The sequence below is a fragment of the Elephantulus edwardii genome, unplaced genomic scaffold (genome assembly GCF_000299155.1).
Source record: "Elephantulus edwardii isolate Elephantulus edwardi_28Jun2011 unplaced genomic scaffold, EleEdw1.0 scaffold00109, whole genome shotgun sequence".
NCBI lineage: Eukaryota > Metazoa > Chordata > Mammalia > Macroscelidea > Macroscelididae > Elephantulus > Elephantulus edwardii.
In genome coordinates, this window is record NW_006399859.1 from 10,129,869 (window position 1) to 10,147,031 (window position 17,163).

The 17,163-nt window shown below is 40.5% G+C and overlaps 1 protein-coding gene across 1 annotated transcript in view; it reads right to left on the reverse strand.

Annotated features, from left to right (window-relative positions):
- INSC (inscuteable homolog (Drosophila)) overlaps window positions 1-17,163 on the reverse strand; it is a 169,157-nt gene that overhangs the window by 68,569 nt on the left and 83,425 nt on the right. Inside the window, exon 6 of the mRNA XM_006892048.1 lies at window positions 7,935-8,048. Within this exon, the coding sequence (XP_006892110.1) occupies window positions 7,935-8,048 (114 nt within the window). The remainder of the gene's footprint in view (window positions 1-7,934; window positions 8,049-17,163) is intronic.

The following is a 17,163-nucleotide window of genomic DNA, read 5'->3' on the forward strand; positions in this document are numbered from 1 at the left end:
GGGTAATCGGAATGGGTGTGTCAGAGGCAGTGCGGTTGGCGCAGGATAGAGCAGGGTTTAGGGCTGTTGTGCATAGGGTCGCTATGAGTCGCAAAGGGCTCGACGGCACATAACAACAACAACAACATATACAGCACTGGGTAAAGTTGCAATGAAACAGGTGCTTTAAGGGAGTGAAGTTGAGGAAGTCTTCATTTAAGAGGACTTCATAGAAGGTGAGGAGAGAGCCACTGATTTTAAATGCACATTGCACCAATAAAACTGTGCCCCACAATCCTTGCTCCACAGTCCTTTACCCTCTCCTCTTCCTGCTTTTCCTTGGCTTCTGGGACATCTGTCCAGTCTCCCATAAAGGCTTTTAAAATTAAAGGAAAGATCTCTACACTCTGCCCAGCCAGCCCTGTTGATCATTGAAGACCTCCCCTCACAAAGGGAAGAAGGCAAACGGATAGATGGGGGGGATGTCTAGAAGACTCAGGGTACAACAGTCATGGACACCTAGCCAAATATTAGTGATTCGAGTCACCCAGTTACTCTGTGGGACACAGAGCTGGCGACCTGCTCCCATAAATATTTCAGACCAGGAATCACTATGGAGCAGTTCTGCTTTGTTAGATAGGTTGACTGGGAGTTGAAATAAACTCAAAAGCATGCAAAAATATATATGCCTATGTGTCCATGTAGGGAATCTCCGGTGGTGCAATTGTTAAACACGCAGTTGCTAAGGAAATGTTGATAATCTGACCACCCAGCAGTTTCTCGGGAGAAAGACCTACAGATCTGATCCTGGGAAGATTACTGCCTGGAAAAACATGGGCCAGTTCCACTTGTCACATGAGGCTGAGGTGTCAAAAACCAACTAGCTGACAATAACAACCTTCATTGTTTTGTCTCCTTTCATAGTTTGATTCATAGCCGGCATTCCATTGGGTTTTCTGAGGCTGTAAATCATCTGGAAAGGAGATAGCCCATCACTGTAATTCTCTACAGACTAGGCCTCCAGAGCTCCCTAACACCGCCGTATGTTGTTGCTGTGTTAAGTCAGAACTGACCCACAAATGACTCTCCAGCAGATTTTCAGAGACAGTTAATCTCACAGGAGGAGACTGCCCATCCTTCGCCTAAGGAGCAGCTTGTGAATTTGAACTGTGTGCCTTTGAGATTGCAGTGCAGTTTCTTACAACTAGGCCACCAGAGTGTGATAATATAGATTTTGATACAGGTAAAAGGATAGTTCTAGAACCAGACATAGGCATTTACATCTGAAGCAGACAATGAAGAAATGATGCCAGAGAACACGAGGCCAGGAGCCAAGATTCGCTAGCGGAACTCCCCTGGCTCAGGAGGCACTGAGCCCAACAAAACTATATTTAAGCCTCTGCGTGCATTTGCTTTGGATCCTCATTACCTCCTTCCCCATGCCTGAGACAAATGGTCTTCTTAGCATTTTCATTTACTTGGAAAAGTAAGGGGAAACCCGGGACCTGGACTACACAGATTCTGGTCCAAACCCTGGCTCTGCTGCTGATTAATGTTAGTTAAACAAGGTAGTGGCAGCTGCTTCCCAGACTCACTGGGGATGTGACTGAGTTCATTAAAGGACCTAGCCCCCAGGTCTAGGCAGAGGGTGAGGGTGAAGGTATGGTGAACCTTCCTAATTAGAAGAATAGCTTACATCCTTATGAAAGGTGTTCCAGGAGTTAGGAAGTGTGCAGGAAGCAGAGGCATGGCTAAAGAGAGATGGCCCCTGGGCCACTGTGAAGCCTGCATGCAGGACCCGGTGAAACTGCACATGTCTGCAGAGAGCTGGAAATCACCTGAGCTAGCAGAATCACCCTGTTGGCTAGAGGCTGTTTAATTTTATAGAAAGCCCTTGGCTCAGAGCCCAGCTGTATAACAGCATTAATTATTCAGACAGATTTGGGATAAACCATCCTAAAGTTGAAGGCCATGTACGGGGTGTGGAGGCTAGTGGCGGTGGGAAAGCAGGTGCAAAGGTATAGTGGCATGGTATGCTATGTGCTGTGCTGCTAACTGAAAGGTTAATGGTTCCAAGTCACCAGCTGCTCTGTAAGACAATCTCTTTCCATAAGTTTTACAGCCTCAGAAAACCAATGGAGGGTTGTTATGAGTTGGAAGGGACTTGACAGCAGTAGGTTTCAAGTGGAGGTAATTTGTAGGAAGCATAGGAGAGTGTGGCACACCCTGCACCGGGGAATAGTTAGAACCTACCACCACCTATCATAAAGAGGGCCGGATTTATTTCTATTCAATCTTTTCGTGGAGGCAGCTCAGTCAGATGAAGGGCCCAGAGAAAGCCCACAGTGGGTTCAAAGAAATGAGGAAGGCTACCAGAAAGGGCCATTCACACTACTCATGACCTTGGGTACATTTACTGAGAATCAAAGGCAGGGACACTGCACAGGGCTGGGAGTGAACAACTAGCTCCTACATCACCGTTAGGACTGGAAACACAAGGATAAATCTGAACATATTCTGATGGAAGAAGTTGTCTCATTATCATCCAGACCTGAAAGATCAGCGTCATCCCTGAGCCTTCTATCACCGAGGCCAAATTTTCCAACCCCAAGTATCTGTTCTTTGTTTCCAACTTTTGTAATCCAGGGACTGATTACTACAAATGCACTTTGCATGTTCCATCAATTTCAGACTGCTGGAGTTGGTAGAAACAGTGATTGTGCACATAGACTTCACCTGATGAGCTAACAGGCATCAGATTAACCACATTTGGTGAAAGTGTTGATGCAGAAACTCTCAGCAGCTAAAACAGGGCCAGGGGATGACTGTATAATAGACCATCAATTGCTCATGTGCAAATTAAAAAAAAAACACCCCAAAACCAAAATCAAGTACCCAAGACTCAAAATAGGAGCATAAATCCACGCTAATATAATTTTTAAAAAAATTATCTCAAGAATAGATCTGATGCATTGAACACTAATTACTGAAGACCAGATGAGTTACAGGATCACATTAAAAACATCATCCATAAAGAAAGCAGAAGGAGAAAGGAAAGAGAGAGAGGGAGGGAGGGAGGGAAGGAAGGAAGGAAGGAAGGAAGGAAGGAAGGAAGGAAGGAAGGAAAGGAAAGGAAAGGAAGGAAGAAAGAAAGACTCATCAACAAACCACGTCATGCAGATGAAACAACCTTGCTTGTTGAAACTTAGACCTGAAGCGTTTGCTGCAGAAGGTAAAGGACTGTAGTATTTAATATGGATTAAAGCTCAATATCAAGAAGACAAAGACTCTTAACCACTGGGCCAATTGGCAGCACCACAAAAAAATGGAAGAGATTGAGAATGTTAACAATTTCAGCTTGCTTGGCTCCACAATAAATCATTTTGTCACTGGCAGCCAGGAAATCAAAAGTTGAATTGCATTGGAGAAGTCTTCTGTCAAGAACCTCTACAAAATGCTAAAGAGTAATGATATCAGTCTAGAAACTGAGGTGTGCCAAATCCAGTCCATGTTCTTTGCAATTACATTCTATGCATCAGAGAGCTGGATAATGACTAAGGATGACAGAAGAATTAATAATGCCTTTGAGTTGTAGTGCTGGAGGGAGTCTTTAACATAACATGGACCGCCAAGAGAACAAACAAGTCTACCTTGGAGAATGTGAAAACAAGTTTCTCTCCTTGAAGGCTAGGAGTTTTAAGGTCCATCTCACATACTTTGGGCACATGACCAGGAGGGACTAGTCAGTCCTTGGAGAAGGACATCATGCTTGGAAGGTTGGACAGACAGTGCAGGAAAGGAAGATCCTGGATGAATTGTACTGATACAATAACTGGGGTAATGGAGGTAGGTGTGTTTGAGTCAGTGAGGCTGACTCAGGATAGGGCAGGCTTCAGAGCTTTTTGAATCATAAACGACTCAATGGCACCTAGCAACAGCAGCATCATTAATATAATATGTAAGTCAATTTTTCTGAAGTTTATGAAATGTCTAAAACAGAACATTGACACAAAACTTGGATTTAGAAGAGGTTGTTGAATGAGGGCCATCATTGCTGATGTCAGATGGATCTTGGCTGATAGCAGAAAATACCACAAAGATGTTTATTTGTGCTATATTGACCATGCAAAGGAATTTGACTATGTAGATTATAACAAATTATAGATAACACTGAGAAGAATGTGGATCCCAGAACACTTAATTGTGCTCATGGGACACCTCTACAAAGATCAAGACCTGGTCCTCCAAGTAGGTGGGTTTTCAGAGGCAATAAATGGCAAGGGAGGAGATTAACCATCTTTCTTTTGCAGAGAGGTTGTGAATTCAAACCGCCTGCCTCTGGGTTGGCAGCACAAATCCTTACCACTAAGCCACCAAGAGTTCCCAGTAGTAATTAGTAGTCTACTACTGAAACAAGGGTTCTGAAACTTCGTCTGACATACTTTGTACATGTTGCAAGGAGGGACCAGTCCTTGGAGAAGGACGTCATGCTTACGAGGGTAGAGGGACAGAGCAGGAGAGGAAGAACCACGATGAGATGGATTGATTCAGTGACTAGGGTAAAGGGGGTAGGTGTGTCAGGGACAGTGAGATTGGCACAGGACTGGGCATGGTTTAGGGCAATTGTACATAGGGTGGCTATAAGTCGCAGGAGATACGATGGATGGCACATAATAACAACACTACTGAAAGAATGAGTCATGCACAGCTGCAATTGTGAGAATTGTGTAGGATTAAGCTGTGCTTCCCTGGTTCACCTAAGGTTGCTAAGAGTTGAAACCAACTTGACAGCATCTAACAACAGAAGGAATAGTAGTGGTAGCACAGTTCACATCCCCAAAGTCCTTCAAGTTGACCAGTCCCAGCTTTACAAACTTTAAATCCATCCTTTTCTCATCCACTCCTGCTTTTGCCTTCCAGCCCCAGGCTTTTACCAGCTTCACAGTCTGATTAATTGGGAAGAAGATTTATTGAAATAGGGGTTTCACCTGGAAAGGGAAGTAATTTTTCTTAGCTTAAGTAAGCTAGTGAAATGGAAAGAGCATTGACTGCAGAGCTAGACAAATCTGGTTTCAAGTGTCCAACTGCAGGCTGTTATCGAACTACTCTGAGTCATGGTTTCCTTATCTGCAGGCAGGGTTGCTGATATCCATCTCGGAGGGGTGGATGGAGACAAGATACCATATAAGGTGCATAGTACAAGGCCTGGCACATGGCGGGGGAGAGGGGAAGGGAATCATAGCTTTGAACCAGTTCATTCTAATTCACCTACTACTGAAAATTCGCATTTCCAGTCCAGATACACCAAAACAGATGTTGTTAGAATATAGATTGTTAAAATGTTGAATATATTCTTGTTAAAATGTAAATTCTGATGCAGTATATTTTGAGGGAGGAATACATATTCTCACAAAGAGTCAAAATTGGCATGAATCAGAAGCACTGGAAGAAACCACTCTAGGTAGAAAAATAATATTCTTTATTATTATTCCAGAAAAATGTGTGTATTTCTTCAGACCTTCTCTGTTCAAGTAGAACCCATGTGCGTGCAAAGGATCATCCCACGTCTCTAAATAGCTACCAGTCATGAGTCTTGAGTACTCAAGTCCCAGGCAAAAGTGATGGGGGCAGACATGAGCCAGTAAAGTATCGAAGGAGAGGTGAGGAGCTTGTAGAAATAAATGGAGGAAGAAATAACTAAAGAGAAGCAATAGCACACGTTAGCCTTTTGTTTCAAAGTGAGGTATGCTAAAACAAAAATTGTATCTCTGTGATCTCCCTTAAGTCACTGAAGTGAACCAATATCCAAAAGCCTGCCTGAAGTACCAAGGTGAGCTAACAGGAGAGTTGACATGAGACTTGGCCTCCTGGTCCCCAGTCTGGGCCTTTCTCTCTGGCTTCCTACACCAGAAACATCTGGGATTATTATTTAACAGAAGAAAATACAAATCCCCAGAATAGACTAACTCTTCAAGAGGCCAGCCATCATCTTGTGATTAACCTCAAACCTGTATCCACTCTGCTTTCTGGAAGTTGAGACACAGTGGGCAGAAGAAGCAGTTACATCAGCAGCAATGGGGACCAGGCACCAAGCTGCAGCGACACAGAGGGCTCCAGATAACCTCTAAGGCCTGTTCTTTCCAGAACACACAGCACCGTTAGTCTCTTCATGCCTCAGATTCACACCTGAAGCCCAAGTCAGTGTTTATAAATTCACTTTAAAAAGGAAAAATGATTCACATCCCTAAAGCAATTCAGCTGATTTCTGTTTGGAATTAATTTTAAAACTGCTACTGAGCCAGTTTTAACCTAGGAATAGTTCTCTTCCCCTCCCCCCCCCTCCCCAGCATCTTAACACCCCCCTGCAAAGTCAAAGCTCTTGATCTTGTGGAAGGATTGAGTCACAGAATCCTTGGTGAGAACAGACCGATGCTGTTCTCTCTTCCCTTTACATGCCACCACCAAGTTGTTCAGGTTAAATGGCACCAACATCCTGCAGTAGACCCAGTCCAAGCAGCACAGTGGAATCATCTGGAGAGGTAAAACGGCCACTCCAGGCCATTCAATGACCAACTGCACTGCTTTGGAGTCAGTTCTGACCCATAGAAATCTTCCATCAGGATTCCAAGATCTTAACAAGAGAGACTGGTGGGTTTAAAGAGTCCACAATGTGAGACACAAGGCCTTCTACACTGTGCAACCAGGGCTCGTTAACAATTAAATTACAACCAGAGTTTGCTTCCTAGCAAAACCCATGTGGTGTTATGATTTAAAATGAATCTCATTTTGGCTCGGGAGCCTAAAGAGCCAGAAGTCACCACTATGGGCTTTAGGATTATTGTTGTTGAATACAATCAAGTTGAAATCAACTCGTAGCTTGCCCTCCATCACGTTTTCAGAGGCAGTAATGACATAGGAGGAGACTGCCCTTCTTTCTTCTGTGGAGCAGCTGGTAGATTTGAACAGCACACCTTTGCAATATCAGTGTAATTCTTTACCACTAACCCATTAAAGATATCTAGATTCTAATTCTGACTCCATTCCTTATCAACTGGGTTACCCTGTTCTCTAGATTTCCTTAGGGTGTCATGCCTCAGAATCACCTATGTAGACTGCCCAGGTCTTACACCAAGACCTCAATAACACTTAGATTTAGGTAAGTATCTACATTTACCATAAACATCCTTGGCAATTGCAATGTAATGCAGAAGTCAATACTTGGAACCAATGAGTTGGAGAACCTTCATGAGACTGGCATCTTACATCTATTAAATGGTATAATATTCTTTTCAATGACATCATTGGTTGTATCCCATGATGGTGACATTTCTCAAGTAAATATGAAATGGAAGACCTTAATGATCTGAGACATTCTACACCCTACTTCCATGTACCACGGAGCTCTGGTAACATGCACTGCTAATCAAAAGATCACCAGTTCAAATCAACCAATAGGTTCCTGGGAGAAAAATGGACATTCTCTTCTCACAAGTGTTTACAGCCTCAGAAATCCAATGAAGGGTTTCTGTGAGTCAGAAACAAATTGACAGCAGTGAGTTTCCATGCTGCCAGGGGATTAAAAGTTCATGAATCATCAAAGGCACTACAAGCCAGAATATCCTTTGTCTTTCTTACACAACTAGGACCACAAATGGTAAGAGAAAGATTCATCGTGATGTAGAAGGAGGGTTGATATTTACAAAAATACTATACCAACAAAGCTAATAGGGACGACAAGGGCACCAGCTCTTGGTCTCAACTAAGGGATTACATCAGAGATAGTTACCTATTAAAAATGGAGTCACTAAGACCCAAAGATGACTCTCCAAAGATCATGCACTAACATTCAAGGGCTATCACAGATGTCTTAAGCCAACTCTTCCCAATGAACACGTCTTCTTTCACCTCCCTCCCCCAACCCAAGCCCGTCATTTAGCCCCAACCATGAATCTCACCTTGGCTATTATTCGACACAAGGGTGCTCCCTCCTGGGTCAAGCTGAAAAGGTTCCCTGTGGTGGATTCGGTGGTGTAGATATTATCCGAAGCATCAATTTTCTTTACCAGAGCCTGAGAAGAAAGAGCATAGCTGTGCTGGTAATGCATTCTCATATATACCTTCTGCTCATCTTGATTGAGGAATGCCAGTGAGTCCATGCTTCTAATCACTCCCTGGAATCTATCATTCTGCTCTACTCCTAGTATCACTGTAGGAGCACAATAAAGTCCTAGGAAAGCTAATCACCACTCAGAGATATGGGACAATTTCAAAATCCTGAGGAATAGGCATTTTTTCCCTGCTCTAATCAATCAAAAATTTAGTTACCAACACTGATGGGCTCAGCAAATACCATTTTGTTTAGCTATTGATTGATTCCTAATGAGGATAGAAATTATCAGATAGGAATGAAAGAAATTAGTTCAGTAAATATGTTAACTATATCTAATTTTATATATAAAATGAAGCATTATTATAAAAAATGCATAGGTTTTACATGAACACAATTAAGTGTCTAGGATTCCCATTCTTCTCAATGTTAGCCATAATTTGTTACGATCCACAGTGTTAAATGCCTTTGCACAGTCAATAAAACATAAATAAGCATTCTTCTGGTATTCTCTGTTTAAAGCCAGGATCCACCTGACATCAGCAATGATATTTCTGGTGCCATGATCTCTTCTAAACTCAGCTTGCATATTTGGCTGTTTACTGTCTATGTACTTGTTCTACGTGTTTTTGAATGATCTTCAACAATATTTTTTATTGGATGTGGATATAAGGATATAGTTTGTTAATTTCCACATTCTATTGGATCATCTTTCTTGGGAATGGGGACAAGTAAAGGATCTCTTCCAGTTAGTTGGCCAGGAAGCTGTCCTCCAAATTCCTGGCATAGATTGTTGAGCTTGTCCAGGTCTGCATTTGTTAGTTGAAACTTGTCAATTGGTACTAGGTACTACATTGATTCCTGGAGCCTTTTCTTTTTTCTTTTTTGTCAATGCCTTCACTGAAACTTGAATGTGTTTGTTCATTACCATTGGCTCTTGATCATATTGTTGTTGTTGTTGTTATGTGCCATTGAGTCATCTGTGACTCATTGAGACCCTGTGTACAACAGCCCTAATCTTATTGTCTCTGACACACCTACCTCCATTACCTCAGTCACTGCATCAATCCATCTCATCAATGGTCTTCCTCTCTTGCACTGTCCCTCCACCTTCCCAAGCATGACATCCCTCTCCAAGGACTGGTTCCACCTTGCAACATGTCCAAAATATGTCACACAAAGCTTCGGAATCTTTGCCTCCAAGGAGCAGCCTGGTATCACCCTCTCCAGGACTTGCTTACTTGTTCTCCTAGCAGTCCATAGTATATTCAAAACTCTTCTCCAGCACCACAACTCAGAGGCCTCAATTCAGCTTCTGTCATCCCTAGTCATTGTCAGGTTTCTGACACATAGCAAGTAATTGCAAAGACTATGGCAAGGATCAGGTGCACCTTAGTCTCCAGACTGACACTGTTACTCTTCTTTGGAGAGGTCTCTGACAGCAGACTTTTCCAATGTAATTCATCTATTAATATCCTGGCTGCTGATACCAAGAGTGTTGACTGTGGAGTCAAGCAAACTAAAGCTTCTTACAATCTCAATTCTCAATCACTTCATTATCTATCATGATGCTGTCAATTGGCCCAATGGTGAGAATCTTTGTTTTCTTGATGTTGAGCTTCAATCCCTATTGAAGTCTGTAGTCCTTGACCTTGAAGCAAGCGCTTCAGCTCCTCCTCAGTTTCAGCAAACAGGGTTGTGTCATCTGCACAACACAGATTGTTGATGAGTCTTCCTTCAATCCTGATGCCACATTTCTCCTCATAGAGCCCAGCCTCCCAAATAATCTGTTCCCATAGCTGACCCTCCAGCAGATTTTCAGAGGCAGTTAGTCGCATGGGAGGAGATTGCCCATATTTCGCCTGCAGAGAAGCTGATGGCCTTGAACCCTGTACCTTCAGGACTTCAGTACAGCTTCTTGCCACTAGGCCACCAGAGCTCCCCTTGATCATATCATATTTACTGAAATATTTCAATGCCAGTCAATTCTTTTTTGGTAAATGATTTTCTGTATTCCCTTTCTTCTAATCCTTCCTCCATCATTCAGGATTTCACCTGTAGAATTCTTAGTACTTCAACTCAGGACTTGAATTGGTTTTTCAGTTCTTTGATCTTAAGAAATGCTGAGCAAGTTCTTTCCTTTTTATTCTCTAACTTCAGCTCTGTGCACATTCCATTAAAATACTTTGCTTTGTCTTCTTAAGATACCCTTGCAAATATGCTAAACTCTTTTACTTCAACATGTCTTCCCTTTGTTTTGACTGCATGATAGGCTAGTGTAATTTTCAGAGTCTCTTCTGATCTCCATTTTAGTTTTTCTTTCTCCTCTGTCTTTGTAATGATCTTTTGTTCTCTTGGACATCTCTGAGGTCATTCCACAACTCATCTGGTCTTTAATCATTGGTGTTTTACACCTATTCTTAAGATGATTTTTAAATTCAGATGGGATATTTTTAAGATTGTATATTGGTTTTCATGGTCTTGTTTTCATCTTCTGGAGCCCCAGTTTGAACTTGCATATGCATAATTTTGATGGTCTGTTCATAGACAGATCCTGGCCTGCTTTTGACTTATATTGAGCTTCTCCATCAGATCCTTCCACAGATTTAGTTAAATCTGATTCCTATGCAGTCTATCAGGTAAGGAACATGTTTAAAGCTGCCAGAGTGTGTGTGTGTATGTGTGTGTGTGTGTGTGTGTGTGTGTGTGTGTGTGTGTGTGTGTGTTAGGGTATATTTGTGACGAATAAATCATTGAGCATGCACAATTTGATCAATCTATTTCCAGCTTCATTTTTGTCGCCAAGTCCATCCTTTCTGACTACCAATCCTTCTTCATTGTTTCCAACTTTTGCATTCCAGTCACCAATAGTCATGAAGGTATCTTGATTCAGTGGTTGGTCAATTTTAGACTGCAGAAGTTGGTAAAAATCTTCCGTTTCCTCCTTTTGGACATTAGCTGTTGGTGCATATATAGTTGTATTAACAGGTCTTCCTTTTATGTGTACAGAAAATATTCTACCACTCACAACATTGTACTTCAGGATAAAACTTGAAATGGTGTTTTTAATTATGAATGCAGCATCATTATTCTGTTTTTCATTGCCAGCATAGTATACCATGTGATTGTCTGATTTAAAGTGGCCAAGCCCAGTCCATCTCATCTCATTGTAAATGTTGTTGGTCACCTAGAACAAGAAGCTGTTGTGCAGACAGAGCAAGGGAACACAACATGGTTTAAAATTAAGAAATGTGTGTGTCAGGGCTGTGTCCTCTCTCCATATGTATTTAATCTGTTGTTGTTAGGTGCTGTCAAGCACAACTCATATTGACCCTACGAATAACAAATCTGCACCCTGTCCTAGCCTGTGCCATCCTCACAATCTCTGACATACCTGAGCCCATTGCTGCAGTCACTGTGTGAATTCACCTGGTGCAGGGCTTTTCTCTCCTTCACTATCCCCCACCTTTCCAAACATGATGTCCTTCTCCAAGGAACAGCCTCATGTTGCAGCATGTCCAAAGTGTGTGAGACAAACCTTCACTGTCCTTGCCTTCAAGGAGCACTCTAGATGTACGTCTTTTGGCAATCTGTGGGATAGTCATGATTCTTCTCCAACATCATAGTTCAAAGGTATCATAACTACTTCTTCTTCTGTCATCCTCATTCAATGTCCAGCTCTTTGCAGCTTAACAAGTAATTGAAAAGATGATGATCTGAATCAGACACGCCTTAGTCTGCAAAGTTACATCATCGCTCCTCAGTAATTGGGAGAGGTTCCTGACTGCAGATTTTTCCATTGCAATACATCTCCTGATCCCTTGACTACTGGTACCAAATGTATTGATTATGGATCCAAGCAAGATGAATTCATTAGCAGTGAAGGACCTTTCCAAATTGTTGAGGAGTAATATCAGTTTAAAGATTAAGGAGCACCTGATTCATCAATCCATTCAGGCACTTCGTATGCATTTAAGAGCATGAATAAAACTGATAGAAGAGTTGATCCCTTTGAACTGTTGTGCTGGAGAAGAGTACTGAATATCTCCTGGACTGTCAAAAGAACAAACACATATGTCTTAGAGAAGGTGAAGCTGGAGTGCTCATTGGAGGCAAAGATGACAAAGCTTTGCCTCACATGCTTCAGGTGTTCTGATTGGAAGGAAAGAATTTTCCTTGGAAAGGGATTGGCAAGAGATGAAGACCCTCCACCAGGTGAATTGACACAGTGACTGTGGCAATAGACTCAAACATGTAAGAGAGGATGAGGAGGGCAGAAGAGAGGATAGGATTCAGATATGTTGTTCACACGACCTCTTTCAGTCATACTTGGCTTGGTAGCACCCAAAAACAACTCAATTTCATCGTGAAAACCCTAGAAAGAGAGAATGGGTAAAGCTACCCTTGAAAGCATTGTGCGAGAAAGTCAGATCCACTGGGTTGGGTAATTTGAGAAACACCAATGCAGTTTCATTTGGCATGGTGGTTAAAGGTAATTTAAATGGATTTCATCTTAATTGACCTCAATGTTATGGAAAATACATTGGAAAGGAAATCAGGATAACTAAGTTCTAGTCTAGTTTGATTTAACACTCTATTGATGATAAAAGAAGTTCTGGTGGCTCAGTATATATAGCGTTTTTCTAACAGAAATGCTGGCTGTTCAAACTACTAGCTGCGCTGATGGAGAAAAGTGGGTAGTTTCTTTACTATTTACAGCCTCAAAAACCAAGTGGAAAGTCTCCATGAGTTGGAAGTAACTCAAATACAGCAGGTTTCACTTGGGTATATAGATTGATGATTAAAGGAGGAACATAAGAACACAACTGAGGTTAATTACTTACAACAACACTAATCAAAAGCATAATTCAAATCTTGGCTCTGCCACTTCTATGTGCCCTAGAGTAAGTAGCTTATTTTCCTTCACTATAAATCATGAAAATTGTTGGAAAACAGTGTCTATCTCTTAAGGTGGTTTTTTATCACTTTTATTTGTCATGGTACAAAAAGGTTTTAGAAAGGTACCAGTCATTTGAGAGGAAAATAAAATTATTAGCAGATGCCATATTGCAGTCATGGGCAATTGAAATAAACTCCCTAGGCCTTCCTTTGTTAACTTTTAAGATGACTCTTCTTTCTTCCTTATTCAAATGCATAGAATTTCTCACACACATAGTGTGCTGATCCTCTGTAGTCTAAGATTAAATGTGTATTTAATAAAACTACTTGAAATATAAGAATTACTCCCTAAGATTTGAAACATGCCTCCTGTAAGGGATTCAACAAAAGGTAAAAAATTAATAACCAAAATTTGTCACTACAAATCTCTGTAATGAACAAGCTTCTGAGAATCCTTCCTGAGTGTTACCGTAAGCAGATACACATATGATAGTAATATTCATGTGAAAATGCAGATTTCACATATTGGGATCCTGTGCCTAAATGATAATTATCTAATGTTTCTGATTAGTGTTTGCACTTGAAGCAAATTAGCATGAGATTAAACAACTCAAGCCCAGTGTCTTTTGCAATCATCTCCTAATATTAGACCATTTACATCTGAGAATAATTTCATGTTAATTTCTATACACATATCTAAATTAATTAAATGACAGACGAATCAGAGCTCTGACAAAGGAATTTGTAAGCATCCTTTCTTCAAGTATGTATTTAAGAAAATGTAAAATCAACCCAGACTTCTTAGAGCACTCTCTTTGGAATTCCTGAGTGGAGTTTGACAATCCTGAAACTATCTTGGTGGAGAGATTATGTTTGGACTGCTAATTAACTCCTGTAGCTGAGATCAGCATCCAACCATGACGGCAAGGCCACACACACGAGGACTCTGTAAATCATCTTCCAGTAGAACACCACTAAGTAACCTCTTACCAATGCCGCAGGAAACAGAGGACTCTATCAGAAAAGCCTTGAAAAGCGCTTGACCCTTAAAATCATGATGTCATGAAAATGGCTGTTGTTGCATAGTTTGTTATGTCTTCACACAGCTCTAAGTCAAAGAGGAAGATTCAAAGTGATTAGAAGGCAATATCCAAAGGATTAATTACTGAGTGTTTCTGGAAGTGATGAGACAGACAGTGTCCTGAGAGGGATAAGAAATCAGGCCACTGAAAGAAGTCAGAGAAAGGTTAAACAAACTGAACAAGAGATAGTCAAGCAGTAATGGACGGAATCTGAGCTTTGAGTAACTACTTGTCTGATGGGAAAATACCACCTGGGTCCTTGTATCCCGTCAAGTCAGAACCAACTCAGAGCTGATCCTCCAGTGGGTTTTCAGAGGCAGTAAATCACATGGGAGGACATGTCCATCTTTTTCCCACAGAGAAACTAAGGGATTGGAACCATATACCTTTGGATTAGTTGCTGTACCGCGGTCACTTTTGGTTGCTGTGAGGCTGAACACTGTGACACTGATGTGTCAAATGCGTTAAGGGTTGGCTACCCAATGTGGACAGAGAGTGGGGTGGAGCTCCCCGATCAAAAGAAGCTTGAGAGGAGTGGAATCCACTTTCATAATAGCTTGCCTCAGGAAACCCTGTGAACCTGGAGAGAGGATAAAAGGCACCCAAGCATCGAGGACTCTCCTTCATAGGGTCGCTATGATTTGCCTGCAACTCTACCACTCGATGGCACTTAACAACAACAACCACCTTTGAATTGGCAGTCTTACCACTAAACCACAGGATCTAATTAAGAGATGTAAATATATATAAGATCTGTCAGAACTGGAGATTTTTGGTAGACCCAGACTCAAATTATTCCATTTATCCCATGAAGGAAATTATCAAACCAGTCAAACAATGTGTCAGAAAATATTCATATTATCAGAGAATGAGAGATCTGTGTGAGAAGTGGGTTAAAACAACAGAAATTCAGTTGAATCCCCCTGTAAGGAACTGATTGAAAAAAGGAAATAAAGTATTACTGGGAGTGGGATGGGAAAGGGTGTGTGGTAGATGAAACAGAAGGGAAAGTTACTTAGGTCTGAAACACTCAAAAGAGATTGAAAGACAGTGTTCTGGGAAGCACCTGGCAAAGGGGTTGGTCCTCAAGGCCCGTAAGAGTACACGCTTCAGGAGCATCAACAATGGCTTTGTTTCAAGGATCTGCCAAATGTGACTCTTCAAATGTAGCAAGTGTGGAAATGAGGCAGGTGTCAGAGGCCTCTGACTGAAGCAACCCTCCAGCAAGAGTCAGGGACACTTGTCATAGTACTCATCATGATATAAAACAAAAAATGCTTATAACTCTTATGTCATTTCTTTTTTTTCTCTCTCCTTTATCCCTAAGTAATTTCAAAAAACAAATAAGTAAAATACATAACACGCTGTACACTTTTAACTCAAGAGCTAAATTCCTTCATCATAAATTTAAAGAGCAAAACTGGAAAATACATAATTTCCAGCAGACTGTAAATACTATCATAAAATAAAGCCATTACATCAGTCTTTCAGATGTATCTGATGGATTCTACATCCCATAACATCATGGCCTCATCATTCATCTAGAAATACATGAGAAATCTCTTTTTCTAACATTTGAAAAATTCAATCTTTTCTTTGTAACCCTCGAATTCTAGCCAATTGCTCCTCAGAAGCCAGTTCTCTCAGAACTGTATCTTAATTGGATACATATTTTTTATTAATTTCAATGAACATTTACAAAGATTTTGGATTTCCATTCATTCATTGTTGCACTTTTCTCCTTGCCCACCCCACCCCCACCCCAAAGAGTTTGCTCTTCTCCTTGAAAAGCAAAAGGAAAATTCATTCACTGGTACACAATCCCCTCCACACCCCTCCACCCCAAGTATACTCCACTCTGCAACCCTTATTTCAAACTCTTATGATAATCATAATGCCCTAAAATATATTACTTTTAAACTGTTCTCTCCCTCATCGGCTTCAATGCAGTATACATAATTTATCCAGTTTTTCTTAGTCTTACCCCCACCCTGATGTCAGCCTCATGCTACAGCAGTGGCCACTATACAGTATTTGTCCTTTTGTGACACATTTTTATGCTTTATAACATTTTATTTATCATCTTTATCATCAATAAGAATGTATATTCATTGAAATGAGGTTTTATTTTATTCCTGTGATTACGTGTTTGTTTTTGTTTTTAATCTCTTCTTGAGTTAGCACTACAATTGTTATCAACACAATCCATCAAGACAATATAAACTGATAGCAAATTTTGGGAAAGAAAAATAAATCATAAAAATTACATTTTCATTGTGAATGTATCTCTTAATGAAATGAGGCCTTTTCCTCCTGTCCATTCTTTTTTATTCATTAATGTGCCTATTACTGAATGTTACTTATTGCTGTATTTCATATTTTAAGTGTAAACCCAGAAAAAAAATCTTGTTCCCATAAATCCATGAATGGGAATCGGAGCCATCTGCATAACAAAGTTGCTCAACTTTTTGGGGCATCTTTCTAGTTACATAATCATATATACTGGTAATCCATCATCAAACACCATTTTAAATGATCTGACAGTAGATGATTCTTCTAAATTGTTTCTCCTCTAAATTGGTAAAAGCAAGGAATTGGAAACCATTTGATTTGCAGAAGCATTTGTTACCCAATCATTAGCATCATTCATTCACTTCTCAACTTCTGGGAAGACTTCCAGAAGTCTTTTACCAAGACTTATCAAACGACTATTAATTATAACCATTACTCTTTCACTTAAAGCACCTTGGGTTATCTGAATCATTCAAAAAGAATTGCAAAAAAAATTATTCATTTAATCACTAATGTCATTTTTAATAAATGTTTGTATACCTCAAATGTGTTTCATCAAAACTTTGAAACTACAGTTTTAGTTTATTTAATTTGTGGAAAATATCCACTCTATACTTTGGCAAATGTAATTGGCAAAGATGGTCCTTTTTATCAACTCCATCAGCCAAATCAGACTTACTCTCTCTCAATAAAAATATGATTTCTTTCTTAATTTAAAACTTTATTTTTCTATGTGCTTCAAGAAATGTTTTAAAACTACTGGCAAATATTACAGAAATTAGTGATTTGTTTTAATATTATAAA